We start from the raw sequence: 14,032 nt of genomic DNA, 5'->3' as shown, positions 1-14,032 counted from the left end.
TCACGTGAGCCAGAACAATGAGTATGGCTAAGGCATGTCATCAGTTGCCACACAATTACACTTTCCAAGAGCAGCTATGGGGAAATAATCAAGCTGGCAGATTGTGGTTGACTTTCTTCCACCCAAACCCAGGGATGATTCTCTGACCATTACCAGGGTTAGCTGAAAACTTTATTGTGCACGGGCGATATTTATAAAGCCACCAATTGAATTGCCTTACTTCTAATTGCCAGTCACCAGAAGTTGAACCTTCCAGACAATGTTTTTTTTGAAGATGGACAAGAACACAACATATGATTACACTCTGCGCTGGTGCAATGGCAAAGGGGGCAGTTCCTCTCTAACCCCCATGTCACAGGTGGCAACACAAATAAGTTCACACATGCTTTTTCTTTCTTCCAGTATTAAGCTTTGGACAGGGCAAAATCTGGGCACAAGCACAGAATATTGCAAACAATTGTGGCATTTCTGCACCAAAGCAAATCAAAACTTTACTTACTTGTGTAGAAAGACTATTTCAACGTTCACATCATCCCTGTCCTTGTGCAAGAAGTCCTTTAAAAAATTGGAGACACTCTCCAGTGTGATGTGTCCACACACAACTATATGCCTGTTAAAGTGAAAGTAGACCAGGTCAAAACTAGAGCTACGGTCAAAGATTCTTACGTTAATGCAGTCTTATTATTTCACCAAATAGATTAGGAAGACAAAATGGTGGTGTTGTGACAGGAGGTGGTGGGCTTCTGTCTGTGAAGAAGCAAGAAATGCTCATGGACTTTTTAAGAATCCTGTGTCCATCTAAGAGAGGGGAGCACAAATTCATCAAATAGATCAAATCCCAACAAGATTTCTAAACTTTTCTCCCTCTACCTAATCCGCTCTAGATAGCTCAGTACTAGATCTTGCTTTACTCTTGATCAAACCCACATGAGGTAATGGAAATGACATGTAAACAAACATCTGATTTGGCAAACGCACAACTAGTCAAATCCCAATCTGGAGCAGTGGCAATTCTGAGACCGGCAAAGACAATGCTGTGAACCCAGATCTGTTCTCTTGCACTGACATCAACAACAAAAGATTATCCTCTGCCATTTCCACAAGACTGGCCAACAACTCTAGATCTGCACACTATTTGAAAGCAGTGGAAGTTTGGAGATTACGAAATATTTTACCTAAAAACAACTGGTCCTTGGAAGAATGAAAGAGAAAGAGGGCATAGTAAACAGGAAGAACAGAGAATAGACAGTTGGGCTTTAAAATACCTTAGTGATAATTTAGTGCTCGGTTTTAATGTCTCTCAAATAATCATTTGCCACAGGGAAAGGTTTGTGGCTGCCAAAGTAAATTCAAATTTATGCCCTGAGTACAATCAAATGTAAGAAAGAATTAGTCACAGAAACACATAACCTGCAGCAAGGAACGAAGAGTGTGTCCAAAGACCAAAACTATAGGGTGCCCCTTTAATATCTGGTTTCATAGTGTATCAAACAAGGACCCATGAGCCCCTGATGAATTCATGTCTTCTTTCATTGCTGCCTTAAGGAAAAGATTTTAAAAAGTTTGAAATGTGATACAAGTGGAATACATAGTCTATGAATATTGCAGCAATAAGATTAATCTTAGTGCTTTATGATTTGAGTGTTGTGTAAGGTTTTCTATCATGTGTTGAGACTGATGAGTGGAAATCAATTGTCAAGTCTGATAAAAATCTAACAGGGCAGTGAAGAGTTATTGAGGTGACATGGTAGATTTAGTGCCAGACAAGCAGAGGTACAGATGGGTGTACAGCAATTAGACAGCTCCCAGCATAGACAATTTCAAAGCAGAGTTGAGAGTGACTTTTTTGGCAAGACATGTTGTATAAGAGCTGATAGTCATTTAAGTTGATTGACAAATAGAACTAAGTTTTGATGCACCCTTTATATGCGCAATTTCTGCTCCAATAAATACCTTGACAAAACCAATAGATCTCGTCACACATCTACAGACTGACCCAATAAAGACCTTCACAAATTAATTAATCCTTTCGAACTCCAATGAGCCACTTTACAAACTAACTCCAATAAAACCCTCCATATACTCAATATACCAATTCACAAGAACTTCTCACAATCCCGATTGTCATGGTTAGATGAGGTACTGGAGGGGTGGCGATGCCTGTGGATCTACCCTCAGCAGAGGAAGAAAATAAGATTGGGCTCAAATATGAATTTTATTTATTGTTGACTAGAAAAGTTGGGAAGTGTTGACAATATCCAATCAATTGAAAAGCTGGGTGACTGTTGGAAGTCATAAATAATGGAAATTATAAGAAATACATCGACACTATGTAAACATCCCAGAATCCTCATTCCACTGTATGCACATAAATGCTGAAAGGGTGGGAGGTGGGGAATTGTTTTTAATTGATGGCTACATTTATAGTCATTCTACACTAAAATAATACTCGTAGACTATTGCAAAATGTAGAATAAATCAGGCTGAAGCATTAATGGCAGCGATTGCCATTGTTGTGCTGCTCTTCAGGGATATTTCTTCAAACTTGGTCAGAAAATAACCTAGAATTTTAAGTAATTAACCTAGAATTTTAAAACAAATATGCAATGGGCTCCAACAGTCATGGAAAACATGTGCAGTAGCTGCTTTGCACTTTTAATAAAGACAACTTTATCCATTAATTTGTTGATCTCTTGCGCAGTTAAAGGTGCAGGACTGTTCAGTGTTTTACTCAGTACAGATTGGGTAACTGGATATACCATTGATTCCAGAGACCTCACGTTCTCTGACATAATGTATTGACAGAGAGAGAGAGAGCACTCTGAGCAGACGATGTTCAAAACATATATCAGTCAGCATCTGGAAAGAAAAGGCAAACAAATGATGTAGACATTCAGGATATCTAAGTCGCTTTCACTTTCAAATACTGAATGTCCTACATTTCATATTTTTCTTTCAGATATCCATTTGCAATTTTTTTTCCTTCTCTCATCTCCAACGTACTTTCTGAAAAAGTATTTACCATGGATTGTATCTTTAAACAGTGACTGCACTTCAAAAATTATTCACTAATTGCAGTGTTTTGGGAAGTCCTGACTGAGATTATGAAAGACACTTTATAAAAACCAAGACATTTCTTTCTTGAGTTGCCTATTAAAATATATTTAACTTTGGCTTTTAATGTTAAATTTTACAGATGTTGACGAAGGAACTGGTACGTGGAGTATAATTATCTATGAAAGAAGCTATAGTTGTGCTCTAAAACACGAGTTAAACCCACCAGTGAAGGACAGATGCTTCTTCCAGACTGCTCTTGGCGGGTTTGAAGAACATTATGTGATTAGGATCTCATGGGAGCATTTCAATTTAAAATAAGATTCTTAGCTTGAAAGAAAACTGGAAAGGACAATGTGAAGAGTTGCAGATGTGCTTGGAGGAGGTAAAGCGAAGAAGAAGTGAAACAAAAGCGATTATTTCTCCAAAGAATCATTTGTAATTATGGAAAAAGAGAGCATGTGTATACTTGGATGTATTTCATATGTCAATGCCTTTATGTGTTTGTTTTGTTCAGTTTGTCCTCATTTATATTGCAGAGCTACTTCAAGTAGTAATTCTATAATAGACTTGGCTGTGGCAATTTGCCCATTCATTTTGTATGGCAGATTCAACATCACTAGTGGCAAAAGACAAACTGCTGTGGTTACCATGTCCGCATTTGCTTGCAGATTGTAACTTGCAACTTGCCTTTCTGACTTTCATTCTGCAGCAAAGTCCTGAAACCACATCTGAGTTGATCCAGCCAGGATAATGGCGGCCGACTGACTGAGCAACCTTTTCCAGTTCTAGTTGCTACGGCAGTCTCTGAAGGTGGGGGTGGGGTAATCAATCACATCTTCATGTGACTTCTAGCCTCCTACAGAGGCAGCAATGTTGGCCGATTTACCTCATACTCTGACAGCGCTGTGAAGTAAATACAGCATTAGAGAATTTTAAGCAGACAATGTGGCTAAATGGAGTTTTGCCAACAGTATGAATCATACTGTGGAGTGGAGAGGAAAGGCTGGTAGTATTTTTCTTCTGTCTTAATTATTTTAATTCAAACTGAGTATTGCTCATACCTCTGGGCACCCTTCCTGAGAAATTACTGGGGCTGATTGTATGAGGAAAGTGATCTGACATAACAGTACATATGAACTGATCGTACCTCACAGGTTATGCCATTATAACAAATTTTTAATCTTCCTCGGAATTCAGTAGAGGAACTCAAGGGGTGTTGACAACACTTGCTGCTTCAACAAAAGTACTGATTAAAACAGCTCAGTTATAATCATATGGACCAGGAGGTCTTGTGTTGTTCCACTCCATACTGAGTGAACTAGGGAGGCACAGTGGCTCAGTGGTTAACACTGCTACCTCACAGCGCTAGGGACCCGAGTTTGATTCCAGCCTCGGGCGACTGTGTGTAATTTTTACATTCTCCCCTTTGTCTGCATGGATTTTCTCTGGGTGCTCCGGTTTCCTCCCACAATCCAAAGATGTGCAGGTTAGGTGAATTGGCCATGTTAAATTTCCTACAGTGTTCAGGGTTGTGTAGGCTAGGTGTATTAGTCAGGGGTGAAACTTTATTGCTGGAACAGCACAGCAGGTCAGGCAGCATCCAGGGAACAGGAGATTCGACGTTTCGGGCACAGGCCCTTCTTCAGGAATGGGATTCCTGAAGAAGGGCCTGTGCCCGAAACGTCGAATCTCCTGTTCCCTGGATGCTGCCTGACCTGCTGTGCTGTTCCAGCAATAAAGTTTCAACTTTGATCTCCAGCATCTGCAGACCTCACTTTCTCCCCGTATTAGTCAGGGGCAAATATACGGTAGGGAAATGGGTCTGGGTGGGTTACTCTCTGGAGGGTTGATGTGGATTTGTTGGGCCGAAGGCCCTGTTTTCACATTGTAAGGATTCTAATTCTATTAGCAGAAGACAAGGACAAACAGAAAACTGGGCGAAAATAGAGAGAGAGGAAATATCAGAATCACTGTAAAAGTGAAACAGAGTCAAATATCTATTTTCATTATCACCAGTGTTGGGGCAATAAGTTGGTGAAAAAAACTACTGGGTGTGGGAGGTGAAAATCAGGGATGATTGGCGCTCCTGACCAAAGTCTACTGAAGGCAATATCAGTATTGGCAGCGATAGTCGCTTTTGCCAAACCAACTGGTGGCAAATCAATGTGGAGCCTATCTCTGAGAGAATAGTCACTTGAGAAAGGTAAAAGAAGATTGTTGAGCCTGTGGACCTCCAGAAACATTTAACATCCTCAGAAAAGGAAAGACTAAAATTTGATTTTTTTTGTTCAAACCACTTTGAAGATACTATGATGTTTTGAGTCCATCAAACTTTGGCCACATTTTAGTTCCAAACTCGTGAAAATGTCAACACCATGTAAGATATTGTTTGGTTGGCACATGTCCTGTGAACCCTCATGTCAAGAACCATGTCTTATAATGTAGCTGCGCAAGTCTTGGTGTGATATTTACCAAAGAACATCAAAACTGAGCAGGATTCAAAAGCAATATCCACTCGGTTCAAACCTATCAGGAAACTTTAGGTAGATCAAGAGAGAGATGTTTAGCTAATATTCTCCTCTATAACTATGAAGGACTAGTTATTACACTCTAGCCACAAGTTTAGCAAAGTCATAAAAAATAATCGTTCAGTAAGAGACCACCTGGCATACTGAGTCTATGTTAAGAGCAATTTGGTTAATCCCACTCCCTTGCACTTTTCCTATACCACAACATGTTTTCCTCATGTTCCTTTGAAGGCTACTATTGATTCTGTTTTCAGAAAATGTATTGCAAATCCTAACCACTTGGTGTTTAAGAAGCTTTTCTTCTGGATCTTTTGTGAAACACCTTAAATCTAGCTCCCTTGGTTTTAAATCTTTGAGCCACTGAAAACAGTTCAATCTTACTTACTCTATTCAAACAACTTCAGGATTTTAACCACCTTTCAAATCCCTTCTACCCTCAGAGGAAAACAACCTTCCTCCAATCTATAGATGCAACTGTAATATCTCATCATTCTACATAATTTCTGCCTTCACGTTCTTTCTAAAGTTCGGTGTTCAGAATTTGACAGAATGCTCCAACTGGGAATGAACCAGTGTCTTACTCAGAAGGCTCATTAAAGTTAAGAACAAATATGATTAAATTTAAGATGTTGAAATAACAGATTAGAATTCACAAATTATGTAGGCACAGAATTCCAATCATTGCCCAAAAATAATTGAATGCAATAAATGACCGGGAGTGGATTAAAGATAAACAAGGCTTTGACATAATCTGGGAGAGAGGAGGCAATTATTAAACAACAAAAATGGCATTGTTGATTATTTTGAAACCCAGGGATAAGTTCTTAAAGTGGTATAACAGAATTGCTGAGGGGTGGGATAACACAAGCAATCAAATAAAAAGCAAGCAAAATATTTTGTCTTATTACTAATTAAAATCTCTGGGTCTTTAAAGGGGAGTAATTATACTTGTATAGAAACTTTTAAAAAATACTAATTTAACAGAACATTAAGCAACATTATGTTGGGTGAAGAATGTGCAACTTTGATTAGACAATTACAGCACATCTGAATTAATGAGATCATTAGATTAGCTCCCAATTGATGTAATTGATAATTTGGGAAATATTCAACATCAATTAAATTCTTTGTTAATAAAAACCTTACAAAAAATCGTCTTTTGGTAAACTCATGTTGAATGTGTAGTTTATAAACCAGAATAAAAACATCTGGCTTTTCAGACAAGCTCCCCACACTACTCTCCTCACAGAGAAGAAAAGGTTTTAGTGATAAGTACAATCAAATGAATATTAAAGACTAGCTGGTACTTTGGATCTTTTCTTGTCATTTAAATTTTTTTTGGTACCCCAAGTATCATTTCCAGAATGGCCAAAACCTTCAGCCTTGGATTAAATAAAAGACATTTGGTTGTAAAAATAACTATTAAATGATCACTCTTTCTCCCTCCCACCCACCTACCTATGTTTTAACAAGGGGAGTTTGTTTTATGGGGATTTGTGCCTTGCCTAATTATGCTGCTACACCAATCTGATGTCCAGTCACACTGTGCAGAACCTCCCATGTAAGCAATTTCTATAACTGCTGCAGAGTCCTTGAGCATTAGAAATTAAATATCAATACCAGAACAGATAAACTGAATAGAAAAGATCAACGTAGTTTTTTTTTTCAGATTGCATGAATAATTATTTTGGATGTTAACTATCTTCTATAAATAAATGGAAAAATGACAAGAGGTTGAATGCGTGTAGTTTTGGGACCCTGTCAGCACCAGCAGGAACCAGTTGCTCAAGGCAAGACACTGAAAGAGGCTGCTGGCAGTACTACAAAGGTGACAGGTACAGCCTTATGCACTAACTCCAGAGTCTCAATGGCTCAGGAATTTCTACTGGGATGCTAACTGCAGAACACAGACAGGGCTTGGTGGAAAATGAAGGAAACGTAGGGCCAGAAGTCTCTTCTAAATCACCAAGGAGTTTGACATACACCCACCACCAGGTTGCCGGACACATGATGCATACACAAAAATATTCTGAGAGGACTCAGATACATACCCATCACCAGACAACAGACACATAAGACATACTCACAAATAGCAATGATAGCAGATATATTCCAACCACCAGACTGCCAGCCATCTGATGGATACCTGCAAATACCCTGCAAGATTCAGACAGGTACCCATCACCAGACACTTAATACACGCCCTGAAACACCTTGGCAAGATTAAAATACATAACTGGACTGTCAGATTTCAGCACATATTTTTTAAAATTGTCTGACATTGATTGTAAAAGCGCAAATACAATACTTTCACACACAAATTCAGTATCCAAAGAATTTGGGAGTAATATGAATTATCTGAGACTTCCCTCCCCAGACAGCCACCATTTCAGAAACAAATCCACCATCACCAGAATAAGAGGGAAACAGACCTTCCAAGACAAAAATCCATGACCAAGATGTAAAACAGTAATGAAAGTATCCTTACCTTATTGTGGAGGAGGAAAGCATTTGGTGCAATAGTGACTGAAACAAGTGATCGTTAATCCCAAGTAGATGCCTCCTAAACTTCATTCCTCTTTTGTAACAATGCAGCACTGTTTCAGTCTTAACTTTTGATATAATTATATGAAGAGGCTAATTTGGAACAGAGTCCAAACTAATGTTTGAGCACAAGAAATTACATTAAACTATGAAGAACACCTTTAAAAAAACCTTGTTGACACAAATTGTGGAATCAGAATCCTTGTTTACATCAGATTTTTGTACTCAACAGCATTTTGCACCGAATTAGATGTTAACATTACAACTGACATTTTACAATGTTAGGTGTTAAGACTACTTAATAGTGCAAAATACTCTTGATATTTTTACTCTCTTCCATTATAGCTGCTGCAGGACTTCCTCATCCTGCGAAGTGGGAGATCAGAGATAGGGTACAGCTGGCATCGTTGAGAAACGTCACTTTATGCCCTTAATAATGCTAATTCACAGGAAGCTCAGCTGGCATTTGCATATTGCTACCATTCCTATCTTGTGATGAACTATATTATACCTTAGACATTGCACAGGTCAAAGTTGCAGTGCAATTCATGAATTCCAAATGATAGTAAGATTCTCACTTGCACCAGCTTCAGATTACAGGTTGCTACAAGTTTAACATATTCATTCAACTCATCCCAAACCTGAAAGACAAACTAAAAGGGAAGATGGAAAAATGAACATTGGGTTATTTCCATAATCAATGCACTAAGTCCCCTGCTTGCATTGGTGCACTTAGGAATGATCCTCACTTACCATTGGCAGCCATTAATGTCACATCCTAACAGCTGAACAGCTGACAACAATTAGATTAACCGTGCAAGCGTCAACATTGTGCAAGCAGTGGGTAGCATATTGGTAGTGGTGGAGAATCTTTTTCTAATCTCTTGAGTACAGTACTGAAAATACTGTAGTGATAGTAAGGAGTGGAAATCTTCCAGAAATTACTAATTTTTCAGCAGATAGGCATCAATGTTTCCAAATCTCTGGAAAGGGAGCGAAAGAGAGATACAACCAATGCCTGACATTGTTCAGAATATGCATACATGTGGCTGATATCTGGCAGTCCATTTATTTATTTTTGTTGAGATGGGAGCAGGGCTTGGGAAGCAACTATGTAACTGCTCAGACCTTAGTTATCATAGTGCTTCAATTTGACAAATACTTCAATGTTTACATTTTCAGAGGCAAAACCAGCTTAAAACTCTCAGCGGACAACCCGACTGAGCACAAATGTTATTGGAAACAGGCAGCAGTCAAACACAATTATCATTCATATTAAAGAGGAAAGGAATAAACAGCACAACAGAAAGCCAAAAGACATAAAACACAAGGAGAATAAACCAGGGTTATGGTGAATTAATGTGCAAATGCAGCCATGCAACAGAGAACCCAAGGGGCTGACAGGTTTAAGAGCAGCTCCAGCATCAGCACCAGACTCAGCCACACCTCTGTCTACTGCTCTAATCCTCATGTCATCGCATTTGTGCATTAAAAGAATAATTGTTCTCACAGAAAGTGCTGTTAGGGTTGTAATGTGATCAAGCTTCTTAAAGAACGCAAGTTTCAGAAAGATGATCAAAGAGGAAACCGTGGTACATTTTGCTTTGCGTGTCAGTCTGCACCAGTGGTTGCCTGCTTGGGTGCATTGGATTCACATAATGCAACTTCATAATCTGATGGCAGGCTTTATTTGTTCTAATTCTTTTCATAGACTGCTTATGAATAGTGACAGCCAACAAACTGCAAGCTATCTTAATTGGTATTTAGACATTCTGTTGCTGTACAAAATGAATGTTTATGTCGAGGGCTACATTGATATGTTAAAATTAGAAAGTTGGAAAATAAGTTGTTTATAAAATGTCACTTCACATCAACTTCCTCTTGACTAAAAAAAGTTGACTCATATGAAAGACAAGAACTCCAGCCAGCTATCATGGCTGAGGCCAGAAGCCACACTTGCCAGCTGTGGTTAAAGATGCTGTATGGCTGTAAATTACAACCACATGGTCTTCCTTATCTACTGGGCAGGGGTTCTGAAGATTCTGACAACTCATTCTGTCAACATTAGGCTCCAAATGAAAACCAAAATGTTCGCCAAACATAACATATTGTCAATCTTCTTCTGCTAATGGGCAAATGAGACTGAAAAACAAAGGATACTGACTTTCACACAGTGTTTCCCAGCTATATAAGCACTGATGCAAAGTCTAAGTGACTAAAGGCTTTAAAAATTTTAAACCACACATAAATTAAGACAGTTTTATGAAATTTTATCTCCACCAGGCAGTTTGTGTGCTGATGAAAGAGCAGAGTTTCACTTAGGGTGGGATTGAAAATCTGAGGGATTCCACAAAGACAAAAATTAGCAGAAGCAACAAACAATGACTATCTCCAAGCAAAACGCCTGCTCAGCCAAGCAGACAGCTGACAGAGACTGTAAAGCAAGCCAAAGGCATTTAGAATCGGAAGGGCTAGGAGTTAAGGCCTTCAGAGTTTGGGGGAGTGGAAGGAAAGGGAGGTTTAGGGGACTTTGACTGAAAATCAGGCCATGGCTTTAGACCACACAGTATTGCAGAACTGAACACTGGTGACAGATGAGCCTCTGGCAAGCTCTCATGAAATGGTTTCCATGGAAGAGTCACATGGACTTTAATGAAACATGGAAAATACAAGCTGCACGCAGGAAATAAAGTAGTTGAAAATGTCAGAGCAATGGAAGAACTGACTACAAGTTTAGATTTTTTTTTAAAAAGGTTTGAAATAAATCATTTTAAATGACATTGTAAATATGAAAATAAAGACTATAATATTATCCTTTCTTTGGTGAAAACCAAAAACAAGGCAGCTAGAAGAGTTTGGCTGCCATGTTTTTCTTCAGACTCTTCTTTGTCCACAGACTAATAAAACAACAAGAATTCGTGTTTGAGGTACTAACAAAATAAAAGTTAACAACTGTGACATGTGCCTTATCATAACCTAGGACTCCAAAGACAGTGTGACAATCCTAACAGTAACATCTGACATCACAGCACAAACAAATTATTAGATCCGTGGGTCAGAGGTCACCAATAAGGGTTCAGAGGTCACACAAGCACACCTTGTTTGGTTCGACTTACTTTCTGCCTCGAGTCGCATTAAAAGTCCCTCCATATTTCTTCCGATTAAGGATGAGAGCAGCAATTTCTGGTACGTAGCGAGCAAACATTGCCTACATGCATGAAACAGAAAAAGAAAATGGCATGCAGAGAGTATTCTACTGCAATAGAGGCAGCAGAGGCCCATGGGATACTTACTTTCTTCCATTAACCGCACTATAGGTACCACCATATTTCTTGCGGTTTCCTATTAATTCTATGATTTCAGGGACGTAGCTCGCAAACATGGCCTAAGAAGAAGATAGGAGACAGAAGAATAGACTAAAAAGAGAGGCCAAAGAGGGGATGGGATGCTGTGTTCTAAGGTTCAGAAGATGTTCTTAAGATCTGAAATTGTAAAAGAATTAGTCAGATCTGTGAAGAAAATCTCAGCTCCGCTAAAACTAGAACTCACAAAGCAAAAAGGCTAAGCTTTTACAAAAGAAGGGTTTTTTTGTGCTTAGGAATCTAAAGAAATTGGAGCTTTTTGAAATAAAGTTGTGAAAATATTTCAGCTACTAAAGAGATATTTTTCTAATAGTACAGTAGAGGTAACAAATAAGTTATGTTCTCTAAATGAATAAATGAGGCCAGGGACTCAGAAGAGCTTGCACCAGTTTAGTTTGTGAGTTTTAGGAAATTTTTCAATGAAAATAATTGGACCAAAATCATGTTTTGAAAGAAATAAAAATGTTTTAAAAACACAGAGCTGATCATGTAACAGCCAAACAAATCCAAAAAGTCTGCTCACAAGATTCAACATTGAAGGAAAAAAAATGCAAAAGCAATCAAGAGAAAATTTCTATCTGCCATGTTTTGTGCAACAAACACTTCGCTTGTGATAGGTTGCATCTGAGAGCTGTATCTGGATGAGTTTCCGAATGATTTATGTTGGGATTCATTTTCAGATGTCTCCATAGGTGAGCTTTTACACGAGGTACCAATAGTCTGGCCCATCGTCACGCATCATAGTCAAGCCAGATTCTGTTCTCAGATGACATGTGCTTTTTCAAATGGGGTGACTATATGCTGATCAGCTAGTTCTCCCCCTCCCATGTTCCAGAGGTACTGAGAGTAACAGCAGCACCATTATCACAGTTCTCGGTTTGGGTAGAATAGATAAAATGTAAGACTTCCTCAGCCTCTTCGTTCTATCAAATGGGTCATCTACCAACTTGGCCATCAGGCTAGGAGATAGGAACCTAGATGAACCACTGATTTGTTATGTGCTTGTCAGCACTGACAATGTGATAACACTTAATTATTGATATTACTTTACTCTCATGGCCTCAAACACCAGAATATTTGTGATTTTAAGTCTATTTTGGTGCAGAAGTTAACTAAGATCAGGACTGAGTCAATGTGAAGGCCTCTTCTCTAGACAAGTCTAAATTTAGATCAAGGTCATGGTTTACAAGGCAGTAGTCACTCCCAATATGCTTAGTGAATTAGACAACTCGACAGCAGCCATCCTAAAGCCCTGGAGCAAAACCACCAGCCATGTCTTTGCAAGATCCTGCAAATCAGGTAGCAACAAAGGTGTTCCCAACATTCCTGACATTGAAGTGCTAATCACACAAAACCAGCTCCACTGGGTAGGGCATTCCACACATATCTTAACACAAGTCTCCTGAAGAAACTGCTCCACTTGGAACTTAGACATTGCAGAGGACTCCCAGGAGAGCAATAGAAACTCTCTCAGGATGTCCTAACGGCATCCCTGAAAAGATCAAACATCCCTACTGCTTCATGGGAGTCCCTAAGTATGTGATGGTCCAAAACAGAAAAGCCTCACTCAGGAAGGCACTGAAGACCTTGAAAGACAATGTCTTTCTGAGGGGTCTACAGGGGAAAGGTCAAGCCATTGGAGAAAGCCACCTGAGAACCCACCAGCTAGAGTAGAACCAAGCCATCCTCAGTCCCAAGGCTTGCCTAAAGAAGAGGATGTTTGCTGAAATATTTATTTTAGAAGTGGCCAGAAGTGGCTAATAAATATTTACTATATCATGTATGTTGTGACTGAATTGCATATGACAAGAAATACTTTAAAAACAGTACCTCATGAGGACGTGCAGCAGTTTGAATTATGGATCCAAGACTTGCATTTTGAGCCTAATTAAAGGTAACTACAATAGGAAACTAGATTAAGAAGTACAACAATGGAGATGCGATGGCAGACTCTCAAAGGAGATATTGAATAATTCTCAGAAAAGATTGATCTCAATGAGGAAGAAAGGCTCTTTAAGAAGGTTGCACCATCTTTAGCTAAATAAGGAAGTTAGGAACAGGATCAAATTGAATGGAATGTTGTATAATTCTACAAAGACTAGAGGTAGGTCAGCAGATCGACAGAGTTTAAGGACTAGCAAAGGATGACTAAATAAAGGTTGGAGAAAGAACAGGCTGTTCTGCTATAACATGCGTTTCATTAACACAAATTCACTTTAACACAATTGATGAGTTGGGATCACTCTTTCTTGGTTATAATGGTGTTGCTATTACGTGATTTTCTTATAACACAAGAGAACGGAACTACCGTATTATAGCAGAACAAACATAGAGTCTCAGAGGAAGTTAGCTAGTAATATAAAACAGATAGCAAGAATTTGGACAAGTATTTATATAAGACACTAAAGCTATTGATGGTCCTTTAGACACTGAGTCTGGGGAATTGGTTAAGGAAAACATGAAGGAGTTGCTGAAGAGTTATTTTATGTCTGTCTTCATGCAGCAGGCTTAGAAAGTTTCCCAAAGTCACTTGAAAATTAA

The 14,032-nt window shown here is 38.8% G+C and overlaps 1 protein-coding gene across 16 annotated transcripts in view; it reads right to left on the bottom strand.

The window, feature by feature from the left end:
• LOC122541861 (calcium-activated potassium channel subunit alpha-1) overlaps positions 1–14,032 on the bottom strand; it is an 847,529-nt gene that overhangs the window by 235,791 nt on the left and 597,706 nt on the right. For 13 of the 16 annotated variants that reach the window (XM_087982321.1, XM_087982311.1, XM_087982314.1 and 10 more), the window contains exons 9-10: positions 11,423–11,514; positions 500–610 (exon numbers count right to left, since the gene is read on the bottom strand). In XM_087982321.1, coding sequence (XP_087838447.1) covers positions 500–610; positions 11,423–11,514 — 203 coding nt within the window. Of the gene's footprint in view, positions 1–499; positions 611–11,245; positions 11,338–11,422; positions 11,515–14,032 lie in introns of all 16 variants that reach the window. The other 3 variants (XM_087982313.1, XM_043678974.2, XM_043678980.2) reach the window with 1 other exon arrangement.

The sequence above is a fragment of the Chiloscyllium plagiosum genome, unplaced genomic scaffold (genome assembly GCF_037043375.1).
Source record: "Chiloscyllium plagiosum isolate Xiang-an unplaced genomic scaffold, Cpla_swu_hap1 HiC_scaffold_43, whole genome shotgun sequence".
NCBI classification, from domain to species: domain Eukaryota; kingdom Metazoa; phylum Chordata; class Chondrichthyes; order Orectolobiformes; family Hemiscylliidae; genus Chiloscyllium; species Chiloscyllium plagiosum.
The sequence above is the reverse complement of the archived record's forward strand: the minus strand, read 5'-3'. Positions and strand labels throughout refer to the sequence as shown.